The following is a 13154-nucleotide window of genomic DNA, read 5'->3' as shown; positions in this document are numbered from 1 at the left end:
TTTCAAAAATCCAATAGATTTCGTTCCACTTCACAATTGTGTCCCACTTGTTGGTGATTCTTCACAAAAAATAAAAATGTTATATCTTTATGTTTGAAGCCTGAAATGTGGCAAAAGGTTGAAAAGTTCAAGGGGGCCGAATACTTTCGCAAGGCACTGTAGTGGTGTATTGTTCATAATAGACCACCGTGATATATAAATGAAAATTGAAATGTAACAGAGAAGATGGTTAGGAATATCTATATAAAATGTTAGAAAAAATAAAATTATAACACAAATTTATTAGATAAAAAAAATAATAAAAAACCAATAAAAATATCATTAAAAATTAAAATAAAGGGACAGACTCCGGAAATGATGCTCAGGTATGCAGAACATGTATGGACAACATATAAAATAAATTTTAGACAATATATATATATACATACATATATATATATATATATATACATATACATATATATATATATATATATATATATATATATATATATACACATACATAAACATACATATAATATAGGAAGAAGGCTAGTTTTTGATTGTAAATTCATAGCTGACGTGAATGGATGGAGAAGGTAAAAAAATAAGGAAAAAATCTCTTAATTTTAAAATGTTAAAAATATATGGGAATTTTTAGTTTAAAAATCACTGATGAAGCAGTTAAGGTCAAACTCTATGTTGAGGCCCCGAGGGGTAAATGTATCAAGAATAAAAATCAATTTTGATTCAATTTGGCTGAGGGTCCTGACCTTATGTCCCCCTCGTCAATGTTTTTTGTATGGCTCAATCCCCCAAAATTTTAGATGTGAGGGGGTCCTTCCTATGATGTGTGGCAAAATGCTTGGAGACGCTATGCTTATCAAAGCCTTTTATGTTGTTTTGTACCTATTCTTTAACCACTTTAGGACCGGCGCATGTAATAATACGTCGGCACAATGGCACGGACAGGCACAAGCACGTACCCATACGTGCCTGCCTTCCAGCGGGTGGGGGGGTCAGATCGGACCCCCTCCCGCAGGCTGTGGCGGTCCGTTTCGCTTCAGGAGTAATCCGGGATGAGGGGATGGCCATTGGTTTCTGGCCATCCCCTCGCGATCGCTCCTGGCGAATGAGAAGCTTCCCCTGCCTGTGTAAGTGTAAACACAGGCAGGAGGAAGTGATGTCACTCTCCTCGTGGCGGTCTTTTTGACCGGACGGCGAGAAGACATCCAAGTAAGTGCACCAACAGTACACTGACACGTAGGTACACAGACACACAAATCACACCAGTCACCCCCCGCCCCCCCAGTCACAGTGTCACTGATTGCAGTGATCATTTATTTACTGATCACTGCATTTAGTGTCAGTTGTGACTGTAAAAAGTGTCAGGGCAGTTAGTGTTAGGCCCCTTTAGGTCCAGGGTAGCCCCCTACCCCCCCAATAAAGGTTTAAATCCTTGATTGTCCCCCAGCTAACCCTTCCCCCCCTTTTGCCAGTGTCACTATGCGATCGCTTTTCGATCGCTGCATTAGTGTCACTGGTGCCACTAGGTAGCAACTGCAAGTTATTTTTTAGGTTCACCGCCAGGTTTTTATAGTGTTAGGTACCCTCATATATAACCTAATAAAGGTTTTAACCCCCGATTGCCCCTAAAGTTAACCCTTTCACCAGTGATCACCATATAAGTGTCACTGGTGACTCTGGCTAGCCAGTTATTTAGTTTCCCTGTCAGTTTTTTTATATAGCGTCAGGTACCCCCATATACTACCTAATAAAGGTTTTAACCCCCTGATTGCCCCTAGTTAACCCTTTCACCAGTCATCACCGTACAAGTGTTACGGGTGAGGCTGGTTAGTTAGTTCACTTTAAACAGCATCAGGTCACCTGCCATTTATTACCCAATAAAAGTTTAACCCCCTGATCACCCAGCGGGTGATATCAATTAGGTTTTAGGGTCAGATAGGGTCTGCATCGCCCCAGGCAGCGCTAGGTTAGTGCCAGTACCGCTAACACCCACGTGCAAAGCATACACCTCCCTTAGTGGTATGGAATCCTAACAGATCAATATCTGATCAGATCTATACTAGCGTCCCCAGCAGTTTAGGGTTCCAAAAAAACGCATTGTTAGTCAGATCAGTCCAGATACCTGCTAGCACCTGCGTTTTGCCCCTCCGCCCAGCCCAGCCCACCCAAGTGCAGTATCGATCGATCACTGTCACTTACAAAACACAACACACATAACTACAGCGATTGCAGAGTCAGGCTTGATCCCTGCAATCGCCAACAGCTTTTTTTGGTAGCGTTGTATACAGTCGCTGACAGCCTAGGTGCTTTTTTACCTGTGAGTCTCACTAGTTGTACCACTAAATTTAGAGCCCAAAATAGCAAAGCGAAGGTACACTAGTGAAGAGGCCTACACGTTTCTGAGCATGACAGATAGTGAAGTGGAAGTCACTTATCTGTCAGATTCAGGCTCAGAATACGATCCCGTAGAGGACAGCGGCTCCATGACAGATAGCTCTGATGACGAAGGTGAGGTCCCTGCTAAGGTCAGATGTACCGGACCCCAATCTTCTGATGTTGTTGAGGTGCAAGAACCGCAGGTCCCTCGTATGGAGAAGAGAAGTACTAGAGCCGCTCATCCTTCTGGTGAACTGGCAAGCACCAGCAGCCTAGTACACCCTGGACGTACATCCAGCACTGCAGTAACACGTGGTGACGTGGCGAGACCCATAAGTGCAGTTCAAGCTGGCGAGGTGGCAAGCACAAGTAGTGTCCCGCTGCCACCAAGAAGAAGACAAAGCAGGCCCGTCGTTCCCATAGTGCCCTTCCTGCAGAATTCGCCAATCCTGATTGGGTGCCCACCACTTCTGCAGCACCCCCATTCACTGGCCAACCAGTATTCAGGTGGAAACATATTTCACTCCTCACTGCCAATCACAGTTTTGGAGGCCACGAAATGCCCACATGGCACAAACCCCCTCCCAAGTGACCCCATTTTGGAAAGTAGACACCCCAAGCTATTTGCTGAGAGGTATCTGAGTATTTTGCAGATCTCGCTTTTTGTCACAAAGTTTTGAATTTTGAAAAAATAAAAATGTTTTTTTCTTTCCTTTTTTTTTTTCTTTTTTTGAAAATGAAGAAAGGAGCTGAAAAATGCTCATCATGACTCAGCAAATAGCTTGGGGTGTCTACTTTCCAAAATGGAGTAATTTGCAGGAGTTTTATACTATTTTGGCATTTTATGGCCTTCGAAACTGTGATAGGTAGTGAGGAGTGAAATCAAAAATTTTCACCCTTAGAAATCCTGAAGGCAGTGATTGGTTTTCGGGGCCCCGCATGCAGCTAGGCTCCCAAAAAGTCCCACACATGTGGTATCCCTGCACTCAGGAGAAGCAGCAAAATGTATTTTGAGGTGCAATTCCAAATATAACCATGGCATGTGTGAGCAATATATAATTTAGTGACAACTTTTTGTAAAAATATTTTTTTTTGTCATTATTCAATCCCTTGGAACAAAAATAAAAAAAAATATTCAATGGGCTCAAAATGTCCCTCAGCAAATAGCTTGGGGTGTCTACTTTCCAAAATGGGGTCATTGGGGGGGGGGGGGGGGAATTGTGCCATCTTGGCATTTTATGGCCTTCAAAACTGTGATAGGTAGTGAGGAGTGAAATAAAAAATTAATGCCCTTAGAAATTATGAAGGCGATGCTTGCATTATGGGTTCCCGTACGTGGCTAGGCTCCCAAAAAGTCCCACACATGTGGTATCCCCGTACTCAGAAGCAGAAGAATGTATTTTGTGGTGTAATTTTACATATGCCCATAGCATGTGTGAGCAATATATCATTTAGGGACACATTTTTGTAAATATTTAATTTTTTTGTCATTATCCAATCCCTTGGGACAAAAAAAAAAAAAATATTCAATGGGCTCAACATGCCTCTCAGCAATTTTCTTGGGGTGTCTACTTTCCAAAATGGGATCATTTGGGGGGGGGGGGGGGGGGGGGGGGGTTGTACTGCCCAGCCATTTTAGCACCTCAAGAAATGATATAGACAGTCATAAATTAAAAGCTGTGTAAATTCCAGAAATTGAACTTGACGCTATAACTTTTGCGCAAACCAATAAATATACGCTTATTGACATTTATTTTTACTAAAGACATGTGGCTGAATAAATTTTGGCCTAAATGTAGGACTAAAATTGAGTTTATTCGATTTTTCTTATAACAAAAAGTAGAAAATATATATTTTTCTCGAAATTTTCGGTCTTTTTCCATTTATATCACAAAAAATAAAAATCGCAGTGGCAATCAAATACCATCAAAAGAAAGCACTATTTGTGGGAAGAAAGGGGCGCAAATTTCGTATGGGTACAACATTGCATGACCGTGCAATTGCCAGGTAAAGCAGTGCAGTGCGAAATTGTAAAAAGACCTCTGGTCCTTAGGCTGACAATTGGTCCTGGGGTTAAATGGTTAATCCTCACCCTAAGGGTTTAGTGCGCCCAATATACTGTAAGCCGCAACTGCATTCCAATGCATACACTGTACCCTTCTCTGTTTCAGCAAATAAAATCACTGATTTCGTATGTATTCCCAGTGCTGGTGGATGTAAATTCAAACACTTTTTGTACTGGCTTTTTTGTTTACATCCACCAGCACTGGGAATACATACGAAATCAGTGATTTTATTTGCTGCAACACAGAAGGTGCAGTGTATGCATGGATGGATTAAAGAACATGTACAAAACATCATAAAAGGCTTTGATAAGCATAACGTCTCCAAGCATTTTACCACACATCATAGGAAGGACCCCCTCACATCTAAAATTTTGGGGAATTGAGCCATACAAAAAACATTGGCGAGGGGGACATAAGGTCAGGACCCTCAGCCAAACTGAATCAAAATGGATTTTTATTCTTGATACATTTACCCCCCCAGGGGCCTAAACAGAGTTTGACCTTAACTGCTTCATCAGTGATTTTTAAACTAAAAATTTCCATATATTTTAAAATTAAGAGATTTTTTCCTTATTTTTTTACCTTCTCCATCCATTCACGTCAGCTATGAATGTACAATCAAAAACTAGCCTTCTTCCCATTTATCTCTCTAAATATATCTATATATATTTATTCTGAAATTAATTTTATATGTTGTCCAAACTTCATCTTTGTTGTACATATACTACACCATGGTGGGCTCTTTATCCCCCCTTTTTATATCCTGATACATTTAATATGTGAGTGATCATAGATACCCATTCAGCGGAAGGAAAACGAAGGATCCCCTCTGACTCTGCTTCAGACATATTAGGGACGTGCAGAAACACCACAATCTGAAGGGATTAAAACTCCTCCTACCTCTTCTATATGCTGTTTGCCTTACAGCAGTAAGGTAATCATTTAGCACAGCCACGAGTGTCAGTGACACTGAAGACACGTACAGCACTTAAAAGTCACACTGACACTGGATATCATTGTATTATCACTCAGTGTTCCTTTAACCACTTCGCGCCCATGCTATAGCCAAAAGATGGCTACAGCGCAGACGCTAATTGCCGGGAGGCCGTCCCTGGACGTCCTCCTGTTTACTTCACAAATGCGCGCATCGGGGAAGTTCTGTGCTGGCCGTGTCCCCCGGACACAGCCAGTCTCAGATCACTGTAAATGGCCAATCACAGCGGCCGTTTACATAGCGTGCCCAATGAGAGATGATCTCATATGTAAACATATGAGATCATCTCTCATCGCCGGCACTCTCTCCTCACACAGACAGCGTGTGAGGAGGGAGAGATGAACCGCAGGCAGTGTAAAAAAAAATAAAAAATACAGTGCCCATCTGTCCCCACTGCCACCTGTCAGTGCCATCTGCCCCCACTGCCACCTGTTATCAGTGCCAACTGTCATCAGTGCCATCTGTCATCAGTGCTATATCAGTGTCACGTGTCATCAGTGCCACATATTAGTGCCAGTCATCAGTGCCACGTACCAGTGTTATCTGTCAGTGTCACGTGCCATCTGTTACCAGTGTCATGTGTCAATGCCAGGTATCAGTGCCATGTGTCATCAGTGGCACGTATTAGTTCCATCTGTCATCAATGCCTTGTATTCGTGCCACGTGTCATCAGTGCCACATATTGGTGACATCTGTCAGTGTCACAAGTGCCACGTATTAGTGGCATCTGTCATCAGTGCCACGCCAGTGTCACGTGTCATTGTCCTGGTGCTCCAGGGCCTTCAAAAGTGTAATAGGTAGGCAAAAAGTTAGATGTGTAATTTATGCTCCTAGAACATGTGATGGAGCTCCCTGCATGTTGGGCCTCTCTATGTGGCCAGGCTGAGGAAAAGTCCCACACTTGTGGTATCGTAATACTCAGGAGTAGCAAAATGTATTTTGGGGCATTATTTGTGGTATACACATGCCACGTGAGAGAAATAACCTATTACAATGATAATTTTGTGGAAAAAATTAAAATAAAATAAAAAATCTTCATTTTGCAAAGAATTGTGGGAAAAAATGACATCAAAAAGCTCACCATTCCTCCTACTAAATACCTTGGAATGTCTACTTTCAAAAAAGGGGTAATTTGGGGGGTATTTGTACTTTCCTGGCTTGTTCGGGTCACAAGAAATGAGATAGGCCACCAGTACATCAGATGTGATCAATTTTGTGTGATTCGCACCACAGCTTGTAGACTCTCTAACTTGCACAAAGACCAAATAATATCCACTAATTTGGGTTATTTTTTACCAAAGATATGTAGCAGTGTGGCCAAAATTTATGAAGAAAAAAAATTAGCAAAATTGTATCACAGAAAAAGAAAAATGCATTTTTTTTCAAAATTTTTGTTATTTTTTCATTTATAGCGCAAAAAATAAAAAACCCAGAGGTGATCAAATAACACCAAACGAAAGCTCCATTTGTGGGAAAAAAAAGGACAAAAAATTAATTTGGGTACAGTGTTGCATGACTGAGTAATTGTCATTCAAAGTGTGAGAGCACTGAAATCTGAAAATTGGTCTGGGCAGGAGGGCTGTTTAAGTGCCCAGTAGGCAAGTGGTTAAAACACTACACTGCTACACTTGCACTAGTTTGCACAGTGGACCTCGAAGAGCTCCATATTTCACTTTGGACTTCTCATCTATGCCCACCTGTTGGCATCTTTTCTGCATATTTGCACATTTTCTCTATTTATTTGCACGTTTTTGCACAGATTAGTATTCATATACTCTGCTTATTTACACATACCGTATATACTCGAGTATAAGCCAAGATTTTCAGCCTCTTTTTTGAGGCTGAAAGTGCCCCCCTCGGCTTATACTCGAGTCATCGCTGTCTGCCCGCTCGATCAGCGTGTCGAGCAGACAGACAGCGGCCATTCTATAATTCAAAAGCCGTGCCTCCGGCTCCGCCTTCGCCTGTGATAGGCGGAACACTGAATTTCCCAGCAGCCTGTGTTCCGCCTATCACGGACATCGTATCATCCTCGTACTACGGACGAGGATGATACGATGTCCGTGATAGGCGGAACACAGGCTGCTGGGAAATTCAGTGTTCCGCCTATCACAGGCGAAGGAGGAGGCGCGGCTTTTGAATTTTACAATGGCCGCCGAGGCGCCGACGAAGAGGGCACGGGACGGAGGCAAGGCACGGCACGGGACGGGACGGAGGCAAGGCAAGGCAAGGCACGACACGGGACGGCGGCAAGGCACGGCACGGGACGGAGGCAAGGAACGGGACGGAGGCTCGGGACAAAGGCTCGACACACACACACACACACACACACACACACACACACACACACACACACACACGGATGGATACACACACACACAGGGATGGGTGGATGGATGGAGACACACACATGGATGGATGGAGACACACACACACAGGGATGGATGGATGGATGGATGGAGACACACACACACAGGGATGGATGGATGGATGGACACACACACACACAGGGATGGATGGACGGACACACAGGGATGGACGGACACACAGGGATGGACGGACACACACACAGGGATGGACAGGCATGTCTCACCCTCGGCTTATACACGAGTCAATAAGTTTGCCAGTTTTTTTGGGGGTAAATTGGGGGCCTCGGCTTATATTCGGGTCGGCCTATACTCGAGTATATACGGTATATTTATCTGCACCCATTTGGATTGATTACGTTTGTTCCTTATTTTTTTTTTGCACATTGTTAATTAGTATTTATATTTTTTTTTTTGAACATATATTTACTGGAACTCAGTTGGATTGCTGATTACGTCTGTTTATTTTGCACATTATGGATGTGGACAATAGCACTTTATTGCAAAATACATAACTGAACATTATATATTTATATATATTTTTTTATATATATTTATTGTCACTCAGATATACGACAAGTATGTTATTATTTTCAGAGAAGAATTTTAGGAGCGCAACACCACTTACCATTTAACATTTTTATTTATTTGGGTAATAGTTTGACCCCTACGGTGTTTGCAGCACCTTAAACACTGATATTCCCTTTTAGCGCAGGAGTACTTACTTCATAACACCACATAAGTGTCACATATCAGTGCCATTTGTCACCACCAAGAATGTCTAAAAGATTTTCAGCCAAGGAGGCATACATTATTCTTGTGACCAACGAGAGCAACGGGGAGCTCTTCGCTTCGGATTCCTCCTCATATTCAGATTCTGACGTAGAATACGAGCCTGTCCTAACCAGTGGAACACTGACCACCTCAGGAGGATGATGAGAGTCTGTCCGCCAGGCATTCTGGTGAGGAGGCAGTGCAATCAACCAGCTCCGCAGTGCCTCTGCAAAGACCACGTACCAGTGGGGTGTTACCTCAGTCCCAAAGTATTAGCTCCCATGCCAGTCTTCCCTATTCCCTTCAGAACCCCTTGTGGCTTCCTCCTAATTCAGGAGAAGCTATCATTCCCCCCCCATAAATTGTGCGACCGCGCCACAGGGTATAACTATGCCTTCATGGTATACGAAGGGAAGGACACCCAGCTACATCCCCCTAATTGCGCAGACTACATTGGATCAAGTGGGAAAGTCAATTGGGAACTCATAAACCCACTCCTGGAGAAAGGCTACCATTTGTATGTGGACAACTTTTATACTAGTTTGACCCTGTCCTGCAACCATCACAGAAAGAACACTCCAGCATGTGGCACCGTAAGGACAAACCAGAAGGGCTTTCCGCAAAGCCTTGTCAACAAGGAGGGGAGATGGCAAGTTTACGGAATGATGAAATTCTGACTGTGAAGTGGAGGGACAGAAGGCATGTCTACGTGCTTTCATCGATCCACAACAATACATTAGTTGAGATCACAAGGAAGACTGGCCTAATCCAAAAACCAACATGTATCCACGAATACAATATGTTCATGGGGGGTGTTGACTTCAACAACCAAATGCTCGAAACCCTAACTTGGCACAAGACGAACATACCAGTGGTATAAAAAAAAGTTTCAATTTGTTTAATTTTGCCATATACAACAGCTACGTTAACATAAATCCACTGAAAGCCCAAAAACCTTCCTTGGCTACCAGGAGGAAATCACCACTGCCCTTGTATTCCCGAAGGCCAACTAGAAACCATTTGATCAGATTAGCAGACTCTCCGAACGCCACTTTCCCGAAATAATTCCTCCCAGACCAACAGGTCAAAAACGGCAGAAAAAATGCCGGGTGTGCACCAGAGGAATGAGAAGGGACACCACTTTTTATTGTCCCCAATGTCCTTCCCAACCAGGCCTCTGCATAGTTGACTGTTTACCCCATTACCACATTTGACTAAATTATTAGTGAAGTATGGTAAACATAACCCTCACTTTCTGCCATTTACCTTCACACCCCTTATGCCTCTACTTGCTCTGTAACTGACCCTGGCTTGTTATTCGACCCTGCTTCTGGCTACTGATTTTGTACAAACCTCTGCCGGATTGGGAACTGACCCTGGACCGTTTGACCATGCTTTTTGCCTGCCTCTTGGATTGATTTTGTACTCTGCCACTGGACTAGTGGGATTCATAACACAGGGGTCTCACAGATGAAGAAATTGTTTGTTTTTGTTTTCTCATTCCTAGATTAGGGTCTGGAGACTCGGAGGCTTCAAAGAAATTTGGGTGGGAGAAGCCTCTACCTCTGTCCCCATTCTGTCCTAAATGAGGCCCTACTTCTGCCTGTAGGACCTTCAACAGGGGTCTTCAAACTATGGCCCTCCAGTTGTTCAGGAACTACAATTCCCATCATGCCTAGTCATGTCTGTGAATGTCAGAGATTTACAATACCTCATGGGATGTGTAGTTCCATAACAGCTGGAGGGCCGAAGGTTGAGGATCCATGATCTACAGCATGCCATCATGCCTCTGCCTGTCGCATGAACTGACCACACCACATGGATGGACCATGTTTCTGCCTACTACCAGGACCAATATTTTGGCACTGCTGACAATCTCTGCCTGCACTGACCGTGGACTATATATGGTTAGTATCCCTGCCTGCAACAACTATGGACAGTGATCCTGCCTGTTGCCTGGGCAATTGCAATCGCTTTTGCTGACCAAGTGCCTGCCTGCTGCCTGGACCAGTGCTACCCTCCTGTGGACAACTGTGCTACTAAAACAACAGGTAATCTTTTGTTTACCCTTTGCTCGGCAGAATTTAATTTGGCGTGTAATTCTTGGTATGTGCATGCTATGTGTCCTTAGAACACCTGACGGTGTTCCTTGTATGTGGCCAGGCTGTGTAAAAGTCTCACACGTGGTATCGCCATACTCAGGAGGAGTAGCAGAATGTATTTTGGGGTGTCATTTTTGCTATGTACATGCTATGTGTTGGAACTATCTTATAAATGGACAACTTTGTGTAAATAACGTGCTTATTTTGTTTGCACATTTTCCAAAAACTTCTGGAAAAAAATGAACCCCTTCAAAAGACTCATTATGCCTCAGATTATACAGTGGGGTGTTAGCTTTCCAAAATGGGGTCATTTGTGGGCGTTTCCATTGTCTTGGTGCTCCAGGGCTTTCAAAAGTGTAATAGGTAGTCACCAAGTTAAATGTGTCATTTATGCTTCTAGAACACCTGATGGTGCTCCCTGCATGTTGGGCCCCTGTATGTGGCTAGGCTGTAAAAAACGTCCCACATGTGGTATCGACATACTTAGGAGGAGTAGTAGAATGTATTTTGGGGCATCATTTGTGGTATACACATTCTATGTGAGAGAAATAACCTATTATAATGACAATTTTTTTTTTGGGGGGGGGGGGGGGGGGAATTTAAAAAAAAATCTTCATTTTGCAAACAATTGTGGGAAAAAAATTACATCAAAAACCTCACCATGCATATTACTAAATACCTTGCAATGTCTACTTTAACCACTTCCAGACCGGACCATTTTGCTGGCTTAAGACTAGACCACTTTTTGCGATTCGGCACTGCGTCGCTTTAACTGACAATTGCGCGGTCGTGCGATGTGGCTCCCAAACAAAATTGACGTCCTTTTCCCCCACAAATAGAACTGTTTTTTGGTAATTTGATCACCCCTGCGTTTATTTTTTGCGCTATAAACAAAAATAGAGCGACAATTTTGAAAAAACGCATTTTATTTGTTATAATAATTATCCCCCAAAAATATATATAAAAAAAATGTTTCCCTCAGTTTAGGCTGATACGTATTCTTCTACATATTTTTGGTAAATAATCGAATACTGATTGGTTTGTGCAAAAGTTATAGCGTTTACAAAATAGGGGACAGTTTTATGGCATTTTTATTAACATATTTTTTTTTTACTAGTAATGGCGGCGATCAGCGATTTTTATTGTGACTGCAACATTATGGCGGACATATCGGACATTTTTGGGACCATTGTCATTTATACAGCAATCACTGCTATACAAATGCAGTGATTCCTGTGTAAATGACACTGGCAGTGAAGGGGTTAACCAGTGGGTGGCAGTGTAAGGGTTAAGTGTTCCTAGGGGTGTGTTACTAACTGTGGGGGGCTGGGCTTTGTTTTAGTGAACACTGATCTCTGCTCCAATCACATGGAGCAGAGATCAGCGTCAGTTGTTGCTAGGCAGAACGGGGATATGCTGTTTACAACGGCATCTCCTCGTTCAGCTGGCCCGTGAGACGATCACGGGTATGCCCGCGGCGATAGAGCCTGCGGGACCCGCGAGCGGACTCACGGGGGTCCCGACCAGCACGCGAGCGCGCCCGCGGTGGCAGGGCGGCATTTAAAACTGGACGTACCTGTACGCCAGTCCGTGCCATTCTGCGGACGTACATCGGCGTGCGCCGGTCGGGAAGTGGTTAAAAAAGGGGGGTCATTTGGGGGGTATTTGTACTTTTTTGGCTTGTTTGGGTCGCAAAAAATGAGATAGGCCACCAGTACATCATCATGTGCGATTTTTTTTTATGATTTGCACCAAAACTTGTAGACTCTATAACTTTCACACAGACCAAATAATTTCCAATTTTGCCCGCAGACCCCCACAAATTTGGGTTATTTTTTTACCAAAGATATGTAGCAGAATGAATTGTGGCCTAAATGTATGAAGAAAAATTTATAATTTGCAAAATGTTATCACAGAAACTAAGAAAAACGTTTTTTTTTTTTCAAAACTTTCGGTCTTTTTGCATTCATAGCGCAAAAAATAAAAAACCCAGAGGTGTTCAAATACCACCAAAAGAAAGCTATTTGTATGAAAAAGGGACAAAAAATTCATTTGGGGTAGAGTATTACATGACGAATTGTCAAAGTGTGAGAGCACTGAAAGCTGAAAATTGGTCTGGTCACAAGGGGGGTTTAATTGCCCATGTAGCACGTGGTTAATACTGCATAAATAATTTTTTCATAATACAAACTTCAATTATCATTTTTGCCGTGGCCCCGTTAAGATAGAGGGAAAGAAAGTCACAAGCAGTTGCTGTCCAGGTTTTACATCCACCAGCTGGCCTACAAAACAAGAAAAAAAAAAAAAATCTAAAATGAATGTATTATAAATAACTTTAAAACATTAGCAGGTTTATAATTATATGCAGTATATATTCATATCTATAAAAAAACACTCAAAAGACTCTGAAAATGGTGCCGCATTCCTAAATATAGCAATATATTGAAGATAAAGTAGCCTAAAATGGGAC

General features: G+C 42.7%; 1 protein-coding gene across 3 annotated transcripts in view; it reads right to left on the bottom strand.

Annotated features, from left to right (window-relative positions):
• Positions 1-13154, bottom strand: part of RNF17 (ring finger protein 17) — an 881806-nt gene that overhangs the window by 336298 nt on the left and 532354 nt on the right. For all 3 annotated transcript variants that reach the window (XM_077483977.1, XM_077483979.1, XM_077483978.1), the window contains exon 25: positions 12876-12966. In XM_077483977.1, the coding sequence (XP_077340103.1) occupies positions 12876-12966 (91 nt within the window). The remainder of the gene's footprint in view (positions 1-12875; positions 12967-13154) is intronic.

This window comes from Lithobates pipiens, unplaced genomic scaffold (assembly GCF_037356315.1).
Source record: "Lithobates pipiens isolate NorthernLeopardFrog02 unplaced genomic scaffold, aLitPip1_a1.2 Scaffold_16, whole genome shotgun sequence".
Classification (NCBI taxonomy): Eukaryota; Metazoa; Chordata; class Amphibia; order Anura; family Ranidae; genus Lithobates; species Lithobates pipiens.
This window is presented reverse-complemented; position numbering and strand designations above follow the sequence as displayed.